This window comes from Gastrolobium bilobum, unplaced genomic scaffold (genome assembly GCF_033153095.1).
Source record: "Gastrolobium bilobum isolate Gb01-03AN ecotype WA unplaced genomic scaffold, APGP_CSIRO_Gbil_v1 utg18566, whole genome shotgun sequence".
NCBI lineage: Eukaryota > Viridiplantae > Streptophyta > Magnoliopsida > Fabales > Fabaceae > Gastrolobium > Gastrolobium bilobum.
Window position 1 is genome coordinate 293223 of NW_026899779.1, and position 17445 is coordinate 310667.

The 17445-nt window shown below is 36.3% G+C and overlaps 2 protein-coding genes across 5 annotated transcripts; both read left to right on the plus strand.

The window, feature by feature from the left end:
• The first annotated feature begins 1318 nt into the window (after positions 1–1318).
• On the plus strand, positions 1319–12198 carry LOC133293450 (formamidopyrimidine-DNA glycosylase-like). 4 transcript variants are annotated; one of them, XM_061492027.1, is made up of 11 exons: positions 1319–1608; positions 1745–1796; positions 2731–2788; positions 8324–8392; positions 8516–8641; positions 9222–9272; positions 10242–10319; positions 10402–10501; positions 10571–10657; positions 11464–11498; positions 11598–12198. In XM_061492027.1, the coding sequence occupies exons 1-11, from the start codon at positions 1380–1382 to the stop codon at positions 12009–12011; spliced, it is 1299 nt and encodes a 432-aa protein (XP_061348011.1). In that variant the 5' UTR covers positions 1319–1379; the 3' UTR covers positions 12012–12198. The 4 variants fall into 4 exon arrangements, with proteins under 4 accessions (XP_061348011.1, XP_061348014.1, XP_061348012.1 ...); XM_061492030.1 differs by lacking the exon at positions 10402–10501 and having other exon boundaries at positions 10555–10657; positions 11461–11498; positions 11598–11799; positions 11892–11943; XM_061492028.1 differs by lacking the exon at positions 10402–10501 and having other exon boundaries at positions 10555–10657; positions 11461–11498.
• Positions 12199–16572: 4374 nt separating this feature from the next.
• LOC133293464 (kunitz trypsin inhibitor 5-like) lies at positions 16573–17196 on the plus strand. The gene has a single exon (XM_061492046.1). The coding sequence runs from the start codon at positions 16573–16575 to the stop codon at positions 17188–17190; it is 618 nt and encodes a 205-aa protein (XP_061348030.1). The 3' UTR covers positions 17191–17196.
• The last annotated feature ends 249 nt before the right edge of the window (positions 17197–17445 follow it).

The window sequence follows — 17445 nt, forward strand, 5'->3', positions numbered from 1 at the left end:
ATGAAGCTTGTAGTAGTCAAAAATTTCTCATCATCTTCTCTCCCCTGCAAATACAATTCCAATTTCGAAGGTTACATAAGTTGACAAATAATTTGTAAATGTAGAAAACAAAAAACAAGATTAAAGAATAGAAAAAAAAAATTAAGAAACAAATTTTTTTTTTTATATATTCACATAAGCAATATTACATGCTGAGATGTTGGTTCTTCCTACATAAGAAATAAAGTCAAATTTTTATTAAAATATAATAAAATATAATTAAATTATAAAATGATTTCAATTGATTAAATTTATGCCTTTTGTTTTTTTCTTCCTCCAGCACTAAATGTTGTCCTGATATTACTTTAGAGATTGGTACAGATCTTATGCCCTCCTAAATGTAGTATTGGTAGGGATTGAACCTAAGTCATTCTACCACTTACCCAGCTCACATGTACCAACTGCGCTATCACTATTTGGTATTACTATTAATAATATTATTTAAAATAAATAATATGACATAGGTCGGTCTGTAGACTTATAGGTCCGACATGACCTGCTTTCTAAATAAACTTGTTTAAAAGCCCGAGCTTATTCTATTTGACTATATGTAATAAGTTAAACTTGATCTGATATAAGCTAGGTGGTAGAATCATGTAACTTGCCCCACCCACTTTCACATCTAACTAGGAGGATAATGAGTATAAAAGAACTTTGTCATTATAAAAAGACATTGTCAGGAAGAAGTCAATTATTGGTCGTATTGGTGAGATTGTAACCACTATTATATGATTTTTTTTTTTTTGAGTGTACTCAAGGGTATCCCCACCTCCTTTGGGGGTGAGACTAATCCCAACTGTGCATTGTCGGTCCCTTACGGGAGTAGCACTACCCAATCCGTTTTTTCCATATCCAGGGCTCGAATTATATGATCTCTTTATCTAGAAGGGATTAGTCATCCACTTTTGGCGAGATACCTTTGAAACAATTTTTTTTTTTAAAATAAAAGTCCATGCAAAGTTTAGGGAAGAAGAAGACATAAGATAGTTGTTGAAGTGTATTTTTATAAAAATGGTAAAACAGTCATAATAAATAGAAATTCTAACACTATTAAAGATGAATTTGGATAAAAAAAAATACAAGAGATAAATAATAAAAAGTAAAACATAGGAATAAATAATTCAAAATAAACCACATTTAACATTTTCCTATTTTATAATCACGGAAGTGGATAGCTAGTTAATAAAAATAAAATATGTAAAAAAAAAGAAATAAAAATAACTTGGATCGTTAATGACTTGATGGTACTTTGTAAGGATCTCGTCTCAGAAGAAGAGTGAGTGGCATACGCATATCCAAAAAGAAGGCGGGAAAACGCCATAGCCGAGAGAGTGTGAGCAATGCCGGAGCTTCCGGAGGTAGAGGCGGCGAGGAGGGCCGTCGAGGAGAACTGTGTCGGCAAGAAGATAAGCAAGTGCGTTGTTGCTGACGATTCCAAAGTCATCGACGGTGTCTCTCGCTCCGACTTCGAAGCTTCCGTCGTCGGCAAGATCATCGTCGCTGCTCGCCGGAAGGGCAAGAACATGTGGCTTGAACTTGATTCCCCTCCTTTTCCTTCTTTCCAATTTGGTACTCTCTATTTGTTACTCTTTATTTTTTTTTATTTTTTTTGAAACCCTAGCTTCGTTTGGTGGTGCTTGGTGGCTGTGGAACTACATGTGCTGCCCACAACTTATGGATATCTACTTCTATCTATCTGTCTCAGGCATGGCTGGTGCTATATATATAAAGGGGGTTGCAGTAACAAAGTATAAAAGGTGAGGCCACTGTTTAGTTGTCTTTACTTCATTCATACATTCTGATAAGTTATACTGAAGTTTCCAAAGATTTGATAACATGAAATCTCTGATTATCATGCAGCTGTCAGGTTGACAATATAAAGGTTTCTTATTTTTTTGTATGTATATTAAAAAAAGACCCTGATGCTATAAATACCATAGTTTCCTTGTTATAATTTCCCCCGTTTCCTTTTATTAGTACTTATTTAAATAGGATGCTTTGATAGGTTTTTGTGTTAAAAGACTCTAATTCATATTAATTGGTGTGAAATGATTTTGTGCGTATAGAGTATCAAGCTTTTCTTGGATTGAACTTTAGACCGAGTTTGCCATTTCAACCACTATAGGAAATTTATGCATGAAATTCATGGTATAAAAAATTGTAAGGCTAATAGGGCTGTTATATGTTTTGGACAGGTACACATTTCATATGCTGAGCTGAACCCCAGTTTATAGACCTAATGTTCATTTAAGTTTTATTTTTGATGGACCTTATAGCTTACACTTGATGTTATCTTCATTTTGAAATCTGCAAGATAGGTGGCTGTAGTGAGAGGACACCAGCTAATTGTTGGTATTTTAAAAGTACATGAAATAATATGAAAATGTAAATTTTAATATGCAGAACTTATTTTACTTTGTAAGAAGCATACAAGTGTAACAAAATGATTTGATCCAAGTTCTGTTATAAGTTGCTGGCAGGAATTAATTTCAGAATGCAAGTGAAGTGCTCTCAAAATGGTTAATTTCTTATTTTATCCTTCTATTTTCAAAGTAGTTTATTTGATGTTGAGCTAATTATCAATGTCTCAATGTGTAGAACTGCTTCAGCTTTGAATTATACTTCCTTGCAATGATTCCACTCATATAAGTACCTTCTCTGGTTATTGTAATGATAAAAATGTGCATGTAGGTCTGCTGTAAATGACGAGGATGAGTGGCCTTCCAAATATTCAAAAGTTTTCATCAAGGTAAGAGCTGTTACTGCTTTGATGAGTGGAATGCTAGAACGATATAACTATTTGGACTCAAGAGTGAATGCTTCGGATTTGATTTAATGACGAATTTAATTACATTTTGTTCTGGGCTCATAAAAATCTTATTCAGCTGGAAGTTGCAAGTATACTTATTGTTAGCGTAGGTCTAGATTCTATTCGTGGCAACCGCAACAATGTATACAGTTGCCTACTTTCATGAAGCTCGGTTTCATGGTGTGGGAAAATTAGTTTTCTTGTCAATTTAGTGCATGTAATTATTGTGACACTTCACTCTCTGCTCTACTCAAGAGATAAGCTGTAAGTATTGCGGATCATCTGTAAAAGTTTAATTATTGTAAACTTTGCGCATTGTTGAGAAAATGGGGAGAGTGAATCGGTAGGGAGCAACAAAATGCAATACCTCTGTTTATAGTATACACTAGGACTCTGCCTACACAATGGCACTTGTATCCTTTGCTATGGAGGTACTACAATAAACTACTTCCTTAATACTTATAGGGGACTTCAATTGATGGATCAACATTTTTCTTGTAAATTTCACAAAAATATGAAGAATATTCTTTGCCATTCAAAACCTCAAAGATCAAAGAGGACAGAAATTATAGTTGGTGGAGAAAGTTATCCCTATCCCCATATATATTGGAAAGAAAAACTTTTCATACGGCTGGTGAGCGGAAGGGTGTGAACTTCTGATTTGATTCAGTTTCTTAAGTTTTTGAAGTAAAACAGCTGTGGTGATAGAGCCAGGGGAAAGAGATGTTTATACTGTCATGTCATGACTTTCATCTTTTTTTCCATATTGTTAAATATTGTTGTAATGATAGAGCTGGGGGAAGGAGTTGTTTTGTACTGTCATATGATGACTTTCATCTGTTGTTTTCATATTGCTAAATATTTTTGTGGATTTTGAATATTATTAAATCATGGTTTATTGAAAAGAAGTTTCTGTATATATTGATTTTGAATAATTTACATGAGAGAGTATTTATACAAGAAAGAATCGCTAAGAATGACTAAGCGATGACTAATCAATCCTAATCACAATCAATTCTAATCAATCACAATCAATCCTAATCAATCCTAATTAATAGGAAATAAAAACGGAAACATGTTTGGATTCTGATTTTCTACACTCCCCCTCAAGTTGGGAGGTCAATATTGATTAGGATTGATTAGGATTGATTGTGATTGATTAGAATAGGAAATAAAAACGGAAACATGTTTGGATTCTGATTTTCTACACTCCCCCTCAAGTTGGGAGGTCAATATTGATCATTCCCAACTTGCCAATCAAGTCTTCGAATGCTGGACGGTGTAGGCCCTTGGTAAGGATATCTGTCGTTTGCTCTTTGGTTGGAACGTATATTAAACGCACACTTCCGTCATCTAATTTTTCTTTGATGAAGTGACGATCAACTTCCACGTGCTTTGTTCGATCATGATGCACAGGATTTTGAGCAATGCTAACAACTGCCTTGTTGTCACAATATAGTTTTATTGGTAGGGAATATGAAATCTTCAACTCTTGAAGAAGTCTTCTCAACCAGATTCCTTCACAAACTCCATGAGATAAAGCTCGAAATTCTGCTTCAGCACTACTTCTTGCAACCACTGTTTGCTTTTTGCTTCTCCAAGTAACAAGATTTCCCCACACATAGGTGCAATAGCCTGAGGTAGATCTCCTGTCTACTGATGAGCCTGCCCAATCTGCATCAGTGTAGATTTCAATTGTCCTTTTATACCCCTTTTTAAAGAATAATCCTCTTCCTGGAGTATTCTTGAGGTATCTAAGCACCCTATAGACTGCACTAAGATGCTTCTCCTTGGGTGAGTGCATGAATTGACTAATCATACTCACCGCAAAGGCAATGTCAGGACGCGTATGAGATAAGTAGATTAGTTTACCAACCAATCGCTGATATTGTTCTTTATCCACCTCATTCCCATCTTCAATACCTAACTTGGTATTAGGTTCCACAGGTGTCTCAGCAGGTTTACACCCTAACATTCCTGTTTCCAACAAAAGATCTAGAACATATTTTTTTTGTGTTAGAGTGATGCCTGTTTTGCTCCTAGCAACTTCCATACCAAGGAAATATTTGAGAGTGCCAAGGTCTTTGAGTTCAAATTGAGCTGCTAGAAATTTCTTCAAGGTGTTCAATTCCTCAATATCATCACCTGTAAGAATTATATCATCTACGTATACAATAAGAATAGCAATTTTACCATCCTTAGAGTGTTTGTGGAAGAGAGTATGATCAATCTGTGCTTGAATGAAGCCTCTTCTTTTGACTGCTTGTGTGAATTTGTCGAACCATTCTCTGGGAGACTGTTTCAATCCATATAGAGACTTTTTTAGTTTGCACACTGATCCATTTCCCTTTTCAAAACCAGGTGGAGGATCCATATAGACTTCTTCATGTAAGTCACCATTTAGGAATGCATTTTTCACATCTAACTGTTGCAGAGGCCAATCTAGATTGGCAGCAAGAGATAAGAGAACTCGGATGGTATTGACTTTAGCAACCGGAGCAAAAGTCTCATGATAATCTATCCCATGAGTCTGAGTGAAACCCTTTGCAACCAATCTTGCCTTGTATCTGTTGATGCTATTATCTGCATTGAATTTTATTGTAAACACCCATTTGCATCCTACTGCCTGTTTTCCTTTGGGTAGGGTCACTATCTCCCAAGTTCCATTTCTTTTTAAAGCATTCATTTCTTCAAAGACAGCATCCCTCCATTTTTGATCATTGAGAGCCTCATTTATATTTCTCGGTATCTTTGTACTATCCAACATAGTATTGAAAGCACGAAACCCTGGGGACAACTTTCCATATGAAATATGATTAGAAATAGGATGAGTAGTACAAGATCGAGTACCTTTTCTGAGAGCAATGGGCAAGTGTAGATCATTTTCACCATGACACTCAAGTATTGGGGTGCTGGAACTAGAACATGGTTCAGAATCCTGGCAGTGTAGAGGCTCTGGGTTATTCACACTTTGAGGAGGCTTTCGCCTGCTATAAACTTGTCCCCATTTTGAGGAGGCTCCTGATGGTGAGGATTCTGTAGCTCCCCCTGTTTCCAAAATTAGAGGTAATACCGTGGCATCAGTAGGTTCCCATGACTGATCTTCATCTACTCCTATCTCCCCCTGAAGAGAAGTCGAGGGGAAGAAAGGGTCATTTTCAGAAAAAGTGACATCCATAGAGACAAAGACCTTACGAAGAGAGGGTGAATAACATTTATAGCCACGTTGAGTAGGAGAATAACCAATAAAGACACACTGGAGAAACTTAGGATCAAGCTTAGACCGTTGATGGGAGGGAATATGGACAAATGCAACGCAACCAAATAACTTGAGAGGTAAGGAGGAGACACCTCAGAAGGAAGGGAAGATACGAACAAGACTAGAAAGAGGAGACTGAAATTTCAGAATGCGAGATGGCATTCGATTTATCAGATACGAGGCAGTGAGAACTGCCTCTCCCCAAAGATATTTAGGAACACTCGTGGTAAACATAAGAGCCCGAGCAACTTCAAGGAGATGTCGGTTTTTTCTTTCCGCAACTCCGTTTTGTTGGGGTGTGTCAGGACACGAGCTTTGGTGAAGGATGCCATGTTGGGAAAGATATTCTCCAAGAATAGAGTTAAAATACTCTTTGCCATTATCTGTACGAAGAATTTGTATAGCAACTTGGAATTGGGTTTGAACCATGGCATGAAATTTTTTAAACACGGATGCAGCATCGGACTTATCCTTTAGAAGATACACCCAACAGACTCGAGATTGGTCATCAATGAAGGTAATGAACCATCGAGTACCTGAAATATTTTTAACACGGGCTGGACCCCATATGTCACTATGAATTAAGGAAAATGGGGAAGAGTCATGGTGAACTTTAGAAGGATAATGAGCACGAGTATGCTTGGCAAGTTGACAAATATCACAAGAAAACAAACTTGGACTTTTATGAATAAATAAGTTTGGCAACAACTTCTGAAGATAAATAAAATTTGGATGGCCTAGCCTACGATGCCACATCATAACATCATTACATGAATCAAAAGGAAACAGAGTTTTTTTCTACGAAAACAGCTTCATGAGTCACATCCTCCTCAAAGTAGTAAAGTCCACCATCCTCTCTAGCACTGCCAATCATCCTCTCCGAGTCCTGTTCCTGAAAAACACAACCATGTGGAAAGAATTTAGCAAAGCAATGCAACTCAGAGGTGAGCTTGCTAATAGAAATGAGATTACAAGTCAGAGAAGGAACATAAAGAACTGATGTCAAAGTAATCAGCTCAGAAAGTTTAATGGTTTCGTGTCCCGCAATCTGGGAAAAACTGCCATCGGCGATCTTGACCCGAGAAGGTTCAGAATATGGAGTGTATGAACAAAACAAGCCAAGATTACCTGTCATATGATCAGAGGCACCAGAATCAAGGATCCAATGATTTTGACTATCAACATGGAAAGCTGTACCTTGCTGGACCACATGACTAGTGGCCTTAGGAGGTTGAGTCAAAAGTCTCTGAAGTTGTTCAAACTTAGTCTTGCTAAGAAAGACACCATCAGAGTAAGAGGATGAGTGTTTTGAGGAAGCCATGAATAGAAAGAGAAGGGTTGACCGTTGATGAAAAATCAAGTTTTGTAAATTTTTGATCTGACCTCTGGAACAGGAAGGGGAGAAGCCGGCGAGAAGGTCTGTGCAAGTCGCGGTGGAAAAAGACGTTGGGAAGGCGGCGCGTGGAGCTCACGCGCCAGAAACTGGCCGCGCGTGTGACGGCGCGTGCGGCGGTTGACGGCGATGGGTCCAGCGGCGGTCGACTCGTCGGATCCTTCTGAGTCGAATGGTCACCTCACTTTCTTGATCGGAGGTCAGTAGACTAGGTTTCTGTGTTGGACAGATTCAAGGAGGTGTTTAGGAGGTGTTTGACGGTGATGGAAGTGTTTGGATGGTTATTTCAGATTTGAATTAGGGTAGGAACGAACCCGCTCTTGATACCATATTGAAAAGAAGTTTCTGTATATATTGATTTTGAATAATTTACATGAGAGAGTATTTATACAAGAAAGAATCGCTAAGAATGACTAAGCGATGACTAAGCGATGACTAATCAATCCTAATCACAATCAATTCTAATCAATCACAATCAATCCTAATCAATCATAATCAATCCTAATTAATAGGAAATAAAAACGGAAACATGTTTGGATTCTGATTTTCTACAGTTTGTGGTGAAGCATTTGATTTTCCCAATATCTGCTATTTAAATTTTCTCTGGGTTTTCCAATCATTTGATTCTTTCATGTCAAACATAATAGCATAATGAGTATGAAGGTGTACTTGTATGGAATGATGATTTGTCATAATTTAAGTTTTCATTTTTCTTAGCATGCATAGTGGACCTTGAGATTTGAGGACATGTCACTCCAACAAGTATTATCATTTATGTGAACTTTTTATGAGTATTAACCAGATTAAAATCATATTGGCACAGCTAGATGATGGTTTGGAGCTGTCTTTCACTGACAAAAGGCGATTTGCTAAAGTTCGCTTGCTTAAAGATGTATTGTGACCCTACTTGCCAATTGTCATTCATATCTATTTTTTATAAAAAAAAGTTTGCTATTAACTATATATATATATATATATATATATATATATATATATATATATTTTCTTGATACAGCCGACGTCAGTGCCTCCCATATCTGAGCTTGGTCCTGATGCACTTTCAGAACCTATGACACTTAAGGAGTTTACTGAGTCTTTGCACAAGAAGAAAACTGAAATCAAGGCTTTATTACTTGACCAGGTATTAATTGGTTTCCTTTATCACTTCCCAAAGATTATAGTTTACTCATCTTTGTTTGTTTATTATTAGGATATCATCCTTGTACTATGTAATTGTTTTCCTTGTTTTTGCTTTTACATTGGTTGGGGGCTCTAGTTATGAGAGTATGTCTTTTTCACTTGAGAAATCAAAATATGGTGTTCTTTTCTCAGAACTTCATTTGGTACCTTAACATTTACTTTCTGATAACTTGAGCTTGAGTAGAAGACAGTATTCTACTGATGAGGCAAATGGAACAAGAAACATAATAAAAAATGTAGTTCATTACGTAATTGCTTGCAAGCATGAAGTGAATTCTGTTTAGATGGATAACTTTTACTAACTTATTATGCAATTAAGTCTAGTTTTTTTTCTCCTCCCTTTAATGCATTGCCCTGTACATTTGCAATTTCCTTATGTCTGTTAGATATATATCATCTTTCCCTTCTCGTGGTTTACAGTGCATAGGAATTTGACATTTTAAGTTTAACTTTTCGTTACAGTTGACTTCATCGTTACATGATGTAAAATATGAAAGATCTGAGTTTTCCAATCTTTGCAGAGCTATATTTCAGGTATTGGGAATTGGATTGCTGATGAAGTGCTATACCAAGTAAGTACATCCTTCATTTTCTCAATGATTTTGAATCTTTGATGTTTTCCAATTATGTTTATAATTGAAGATATCAGATTCTACGTGGCTTTAGAGTTTATATATGGCTGATTAAGCTTTAAGTTTTATTATTCATCTGAACTTAGTCTTTTAGCAACTTCAATATATGGCCATATAGTGGATAAATAAGGATGAGTCTTGATCATATATGAATTCAAGAAAAGACTAAAATACACGTCGGCTTTGTAAAGGACTAATACCATTTCCTTGGTTATACTACCTTTACCAGTTAATGAATATGCTCTTCACTACAAATCCGGTTTTATCTTGTCTTTCATGGATCCCTTACTCTATGCCGATGGAACAGATAGATACTCTATTCATGTCACCAAGACTGTGAATGGTCTGAAATCCAGTTAGAGAGGAAAATAAGACATAATTTCATTTTAGTAGAAATATGTTGGAACTTCGAAATGATGCTTATTAGTGTCTTTTAGTCTTATTATTATGAAGGTTCCTTTTTAGTTATATCTATCATGGTACAATTTTAAGGAGACACTTCTGTCCAACTAGTCAATGTTGCTGCTTAGATATTTAATAAAGTAATGTGCAGTGACCGTCACCTTCTTGGGGAACAATGATGTGCTGTAAGAATATAAAATGAAGTTTGAATTCAGACATGTGTTGTATACTTATTAGTTGGGTAGTGAAAACATCTACCTGTGTGATATAGAATTGAAATTGATGTAGATGAAATTAAGTTGATAACAAATATTGTAGTTTACTCAATTTTAATTTTTGCTTTTGCTTTGGTAGCTTGAAATATTTTGGAACTTAAATTTCACAGGATTTAGTATCTGCTCTGGCATCCATATGTTGCGAGTTCTTAATTAATTATCCTTCTAGCCTTGGATAGAAATTAAATTATAGAATTTACATAATACTTTATGATATTTCCCTTGTTTCCAGGCAAGAATTCATCCACGGAATATTGCATCTAGCCTGTCTGAAGAAAGCTGCTCAACTTTGTATAAGTGCATTAAAGAGGTGGGGACACTGATTTCTTTTAAGATGCTCATAGTTTATAGAACTTGTATACCTCAAAAAATATAGAGGATAAAACCTGTAGGTTATTCAATTTGCGGTTGAAGTCGATGCTGACTGTAGCTGTTTTCCTCTTGAATGGTTATTTCATTTTCGATGGGGAAAAAAGCCTGGAAAAATAAATGGTGAGCAATACTTCTCTAGTATGTATTTGTTGACAAATAGATTTATTTTACAGGTCATTGAAAAAGCAGTTGAAGTTGGAGCAGATAGTAGTCAATTTCCCACTAGTTGGATATTTCATTCACGTGAAAAAAAGCCCGGCAAGGCTTTTGTTGATGGTTTGCTCCCTCACTTTGTGTAAAAAAAATTCTTTTTAACATTATTTGGTGCAACATGACTGGTATCGCAATCTTTCTAAGGCTTTGTGCTGCTTACATTTTAATTTATGTGTAATTCCACTAAAAAAATTACAGTAAATTCAATAACTTGTTTTCTTGATTGGTTTGATTTACTATTTTTGAAATCAATGTGAAACTTTAAGCATCAAGAGTGTATCAATTCCAGGCTTGTTTTGCCATTTCTGATGAGATTGTGGATAGAAAGTTAAAGTTCTTGTATTTGACTTTATATTAAGGAACGATCCCATTATTAGTGAAGTTTTTGAGCATTCAACCGTGGAAAGTGGCATTGGAAATTTGGAATAAAGATATTATTTATTGATCACTTCAAATTTGAAAAATGAAAGTATAATGCATGCATCATTGAGGACTCCATTTTGAAACTTACAGGTTTCTTCTGGCAATTCAAGCTTTGTTATTGATTTTTTTATGCAAATTTTATTAAAAATTAAGTATACTGATCTCCAATTTTAGGGTTGTGAAATTGCAATGCTTTAAGGTGGGTTTCTGAAAGTGGGTGATATTGTCTTTTCTTATTTGTCTCACTGGTTGTTGTGTAGGATCGAACTAAAACGTGATGTATTTATCTATAATCAATTTCTTCGTACTTTTTTATTTACTCAGTTTCTTTTCTTCTGCTTAAATATTGGATGAAATGTACCCTGCTTCCATTCCAAGAATAATAAATGAAAAAATATATTTTATATTGCATGTCCGAACATTAATAAATTTTCATGTGATAGCAGGGAAAAAAATTGACTTCATGGCTGCTGGTGGCAGGGTATGCCATTCTGAACATTGCCCTTAATTGTTTTATTTTTTATTTTTTTATTTTATCATATTTTATATCTCTCTGATCTGCAAATGATGTTGCTCGTAGACTACTGCTTACGTGCCAGAGTTGCAAAAGCAAACTGGATCACAAGATGCAAAAGAAACTGGTAAGCCTAGGAGGCAAGCCTCAAAAAAGAAAATAAGTATAGATGATGATAACGACGATGACACTGAGAAACCAACAAACGGGGAAGAGGAGAATTTAGGAAGTCTCAAATCAAAAAAGAGAACAAATGCTGGAGCTGAAGGTAGGAAGCCTTCCAAAAAGAAAAAGTCTAAGGAAAGTGATGATGACAATGATGGTGATGCTGGTACTGATGACGATGTTGATAGTGATCAGGTTGAAAAGAAGAAACCCGGCCAGGTGACAAATAGTAAACAAGCTAGGGGAGAAAAGCAATTAAAGAAAAGAGTTCCAAGCAGGCAAAGTAGTAGAAGTGCTGGAAGGAAAGCCAAGTAGCAACTATTCTGCAACTTAGGTTCTCTGCATTATGTTGTCTTTATGATCTGTTGGCTGTGCTAAAATCATGGCTACTATATAGTCATGTAATTTATACATGTTAACCAGAAAAATGGATGGTTGAATCCATTCAGCTTTTGTAACTATTGTTAATACTCACCTCCTATGCGCAAGATATTTTTTTTGTTATGACTACAGATGTAATTTCTTCATTCTTGGATTCTTACAGCCTGTGCGCATATGGAAGCACGACTAGATAAAGGCTTCCATCCGCAAAAATAGTATTTAAAAATTGAACAATAGACAATTAAAGTCATAAATTTCCTTTTATATAGTACATAATAATCCTAAAATGCAATTAAAATAAAAAATACATAAATTATAATATTGTCACTAAAAATATAAACTAAAAATGGCGTACACAGTTTAAGTTAATTCTAATTCGACCCAATGGGTGCAGCTCAGTTGGTAACTTGGCGCTGAGTTAGTGGGGTTGGACATGTGTTCGATTCCTGCTGAATGCATTCTTGGGGAGGGGGCTGAACCTTTAGCCATCACTGCTCCCCCGCACTCCGGATTAGTCTCATAGCCGGCTCAAAGAGTCGAAGCTCGTGGGGATACCGGAGGGAGCCAACTCGCCTCAAAGAGGTAATTAGGGTTGGGTAACTCAAAAAAAAAAAGAAGTTAATTCTAATTCTAAAGTACCCAATGTGTACTATAATTATGTACTCAAGAGTCAAGAGTAACATATAAGTCTGGATCCACTCAAGAGTCAGCAAGCACATTTGGCAAAAGTAGTACTCGTTGTTAGTATAATGCATAATATATTGGTAACACAGATTGAGTGCTAAAATCAACATTTCCCAAAAGCACTTTCACTAGAAATATAAATAGGACAAAGCATAAAATAATTGTCAGAGACAATGTTATGTTGATTATTATCTCACAGACATTCACTGACGAAAAAAAATATTCTCCAAGCTACATTTTTTGTATGGTTTGTTCTTTGAAAGATACGACACCTAGCAGCAGAGAATGGCTCATGTCCAGTGTTATTTGCAGGAGGAATGTCATCTAAGCACACCAACTCAGTGTAATATAAGGAAGATTTTTTATTGAATCTATGAATACAATTGATGTTTTGAATACAAAACAGCTTTGACAAAAGGATTAGAATAGAATCAATGCCATATTATAAACAATTAACAAAAAAACTGTTAATCACAGAAATTATAGTTCCAAAATTTCAATACCAAAAAACTACTTGAGAATCTATCCTAAAAGAAGAAACCTACATTTAACATTCCACTTTCACAAGTGCATTAGAAACATCGATGGATAATAATTTATCCTGGAACCAGTCCTTCGTACAAATAAGGGCCTCAAGAGTAAGGGAGTCTAATGAACTCCTGTAGCTATCCATTTTTCTAATTTCTGTATCAAAAACAAAGTCTGCAGAGAGAGTAGACGCCGGTATAGACAAAATATCAGAAGCCATTCTAGAAAATATTGGGTACTTCAATATGTTTACTTTCCACCAGTTCTGAATATCAAATTTTTGTACATTGGGCTCTAGAGGCTCTTCCAGATACTCAGTCAATTCCGTCTTCCATTGCAGGTTACCTATTAAGTCAGATATATCAATGTCAAAATCAAAATATGCAGCTTCAATTGACCCTTCTTCAAATGACTCAGGCTTTATCATAGCCTTATTCCCTTCATCACCATTTGTCGCTGTATAAGGAAGCACTGCCTTGACATAATCATCGAATAGTTCCTGAAGACCATCCTCAACAATTCTTATCCATGACTCAGCCTTGTCACCAAATAAGTGAACAAAGGTGGAGCACGCTTAATTGTGGAGTTCTTCCGATCCGGGCTACAGAAAATAGATGCATCTTGTTCCCATACCAGCACAGTCGCTGGAATCCCTCTCTTTCGAGTGTTGATTCGATTCATTCATGAACCCCCAAGCTGCAAGATTTGGCATGAGCCGCTCATTGTCCGTGCCCTTTCGCACCGGCGATGACTCCCTGCCTTTGCCAGCTCTTGGGATGTTACATGCCCACCAGCTTCCGCCTGGTTCGTCCTCGAACCACACCGTACTGGAAGAGAGGCCCTGCTCTGATACCACTTGTAACGCCTGACAACTTGCAAGAATCAATGACTGTCCCCACACACTAACACGAGACTTTTCAGTGTGCTTTGTCCTCACTCGCACACTTCCCGGGAAAACTTCCCAGGAGGTCACCCATCCCAGAATTGCTCCAAGTCAAGCACGCTTAATTGTGGAGTTCTTCCGATCCGGGCTACCGAAAAGTAGATGCATCTTGTTCCCATACCAGCACAGTCGCTGGAAACGACTGTCCCCACACACTAACACGAGACTTTTCAGTGTGCTTTGTCCTCAAGAACTCATCAGTCTTCTTGATTCTTGACTCAACCTGCAGTAACAGTAGCATTGCATTTGATTATTTTGAACAATAAAAAAAATAGAAAACATTGAGAAATAAACATGTGTATGTGTAAATACATATATAAATAAACGAAAAAGAACCTTCCGGTAAAGCAAGAACAAGGGCGGCGCTGGAATATAGAGATGATACGTAAATGGGAGTCTCAGCTGGTGGCGGCGGCGGCGGAGACGGTGGTGACAGCGGCGGTAGACGCTCTGACTTAAACGTTGGAAGCTTAGAAGCGCTAATTCTGTAACAAGTCCTTGAGGCTGAAGCAAAACCAAAATCTCAATTTAAAGATTCCAAATTTCATAAATAGTATAATGGTATCTAATGACAATTTTAACGTCTGCTTTTAAAAAGTAACAAAATCAAAATTTGTTTATCCTAATTATTTTGAAAAATAAACCATTAAAAACTTTTCGTGATAATATTTTGATTTATCAATTATTGTTGTCGTGATTGTGAAGAGCCGGCTTGGCTCAGCGGTAAGCTTGCTTGCCGTGGTGTCCAAGGCCCTGGGTTCGACTCGGCCTCCTTGCAAAGCAAGGGTAAGGCTTGACTCGTATTTGCCCTTCCCCAAACACTCACGCAGTGGGTTTGAACTGGGTCGGCCCTTTGTTGCCGTGATTGTGATATATTATTAAAACTATTTGATATTTTTATATAATTATGTCTATGAGGATGTTTTGAGTGATTAATATTAGGAATTAATTAGATTTATAAATAAAGGTTTTTATTCTAAAAGATTTGAAGACGGAATTGATTCAATATTGACCTTTATTTATATATTCTAAATAAGGAAAAATAAAAGTAATAAAACAAATTGAAATTAATCAGGTATCTTAAATATAAAATTTGATATTTAAAGTAATTCAAATCGGGAAATGTTATACTTATTTTTTTTTTTTTTAACTATCAAATCTTAATCGTTGATTTCCGTCAATCAAATGTTATAATTTATTGAAAATTAATTAATTAATAAGTGTGGCCTAATATATTATAATTACCAAACATGTAAAGGATGGAGGACTTCACCCCACTTTTTCAGCATTTTAACCAAAAAAAACTTATACCAAATCCCCTTAATGAGATAGTATAATCCCTTTTGACATTCTTACTCGTTGACAATGGGCGCGTTTATCTTTCAATGCATCATCCAACCATTTTTTCTTGGAGGTGATCAAGATTATAAATAACAACAGAACGACCTTTCAATAGTAACATTAATTTACACCTTTTGCCACGCTTCAATAGGTTGCCCATCGAGTGATTTGATTTACCAATCAATTTTAAGGGCCAGTTGAGAATTATAACATCCCATTGCTACCCGTTGTACAAAATCTTCATCAGGAATATATGATCTTTTTCTTCCCTCATTTAGGAGAGCAAAGCGATGGAAAAGGGTATGTTGGCCATAGATTCGAGTATGGGCATGTTCCATGATGGAATATGATGGAGGATGGGGATCCAAAGTCTGAAATCTATCCAATAAATATTCCTTATACATAGTGCCAATGTTTTTAATTTTATCTATTTATTTTTTTCCAGTGGGCCCCACCTGAGTATTTGTGTTGCAAAACCCATAAATAATATATAATTCTTTAAAAAAAAATTCATACATAAAAAATAATAAAGAGAAAAACTAAAGGGAGACAAACATATTATATTATATACTATCTTTTGGTCTAAGACAAATTTATATAAACTTAAGAGGGCGTGATCACCCCTCTTAACTCTCTCGGGCTCCACCACTGCCATGAGTGTTCCACCACTGCCATGAGCCACGACTGTGAGGATAGCACAATAATCACACACATGGAATGCTTCTTAGTACAATTGCACGTTACCAAGGGATAAGGTTGGCATGACGGTGCGAGAAGATGCAAATTGCTGTCTTCCATGAACCTTTTCTCAGTACAACTATAGATTATTTATATTTTAAGTATGACCCACAATCCACTCACCTATAATATATCGTGCTAATTGGTCTAAGACACACAAAACTCATGTTCCCACTTTAACCCCTTTAAATAGAGGGCTACTCTACCCTTATCTATACACAAAAAACAATCATACCCTCATTCTTGAAGCCAGAGAGAAACATGAAGACCTCACTCCTAGCCTTTTCCATCTTTTGTTTTGCCTTCACCATAGAACTCTTCATTGGCATAACTGCTGCAGCACCAGAACCAGTGCTTGACATCTCAGGCCACAAACTTAGAACAGGTGTCAAGTACTACATTTTGCCAGTCACAAGAGGCAAAGGTGGTGGACTAACAGTTGCAAGCAGAGGTAACAACACATGCCCACTTTTTGTGGTGCAAGAAAAGCTTGATGTCTTTAATGGCCAGCCAGTTACTTTCACACCCTACAATGCTAAGGATGGTGTCATCCTAACCTCAACTGATATGAACATAAAGTCTGTGACTACAACAACAACCTGTGTCAAATCCTCGGTGTGGAGGCTTCTTAAAGTGTTTTCAGGTGTATGGTTTTTGAGTACTGATGGTGTTGGAGGCAATCCTGGTGTTGACACAATTGTCAATTGGTTCAAGATTGAGAAAGCTATGAAAGACTACGAGCTTTCTTTCTGTCCCTCAGTATGCAAATGCCAGACTTTGTGCAGAGCATTAGGGATATATATAGATGATGATGGGAGTGGGCATTTGGCTCTGAGTGATAAAGTTCCATCATTCAGGGTTGTGTTCAAAAGGGCTTAAGTTCTAACGAACCAATGTTTAGAATGAATAAAACTAGTCAGAATCAGACTAGGCCTTTCTTTTGGAAAAGACATTAATATGAATAAATGTTCACAACATATACATGCTTTTGTTGAAGTTGTAAGAACATCCTTTTGGTGTAGATTTTGTGAAGGATATGAGCTCACTAATCAGTGATCATCCCTCTTTATCATCTTAATTCTCTTTCTATGTTTTGTGCTCTACTTTATTTATGTTGCTTGTATGGTAAAAGAA

Bases quoted from the DNA above. Each gene is read 5' to 3' on its own strand.
- LOC133293450 (XM_061492027.1), top strand. From the start codon at position 1,380: ATGCCGGAGCTTCCGGAGGTAGAGGCGGCGAGGAGGGCCGTCGAGGAG. The intron at 1,609-1,744 runs GTACTCTCTATT...TATCTGTCTCAG, and splicing joins TTTTCCTTCTTTCCAATTTG to GCATGGCTGGTGCTATATAT. The intron at 10,502-10,570 runs GTGAGCAATACT...TTGAAAAAGCAG, and splicing joins AAAGCCTGGAAAAATAAATG to TTGAAGTTGGAGCAGATAGT.
- LOC133293464 (XM_061492046.1), top strand. From the start codon at position 16,573: ATGAAGACCTCACTCCTAGCCTTTTCCATCTTTTGTTTTGCCTTCACC.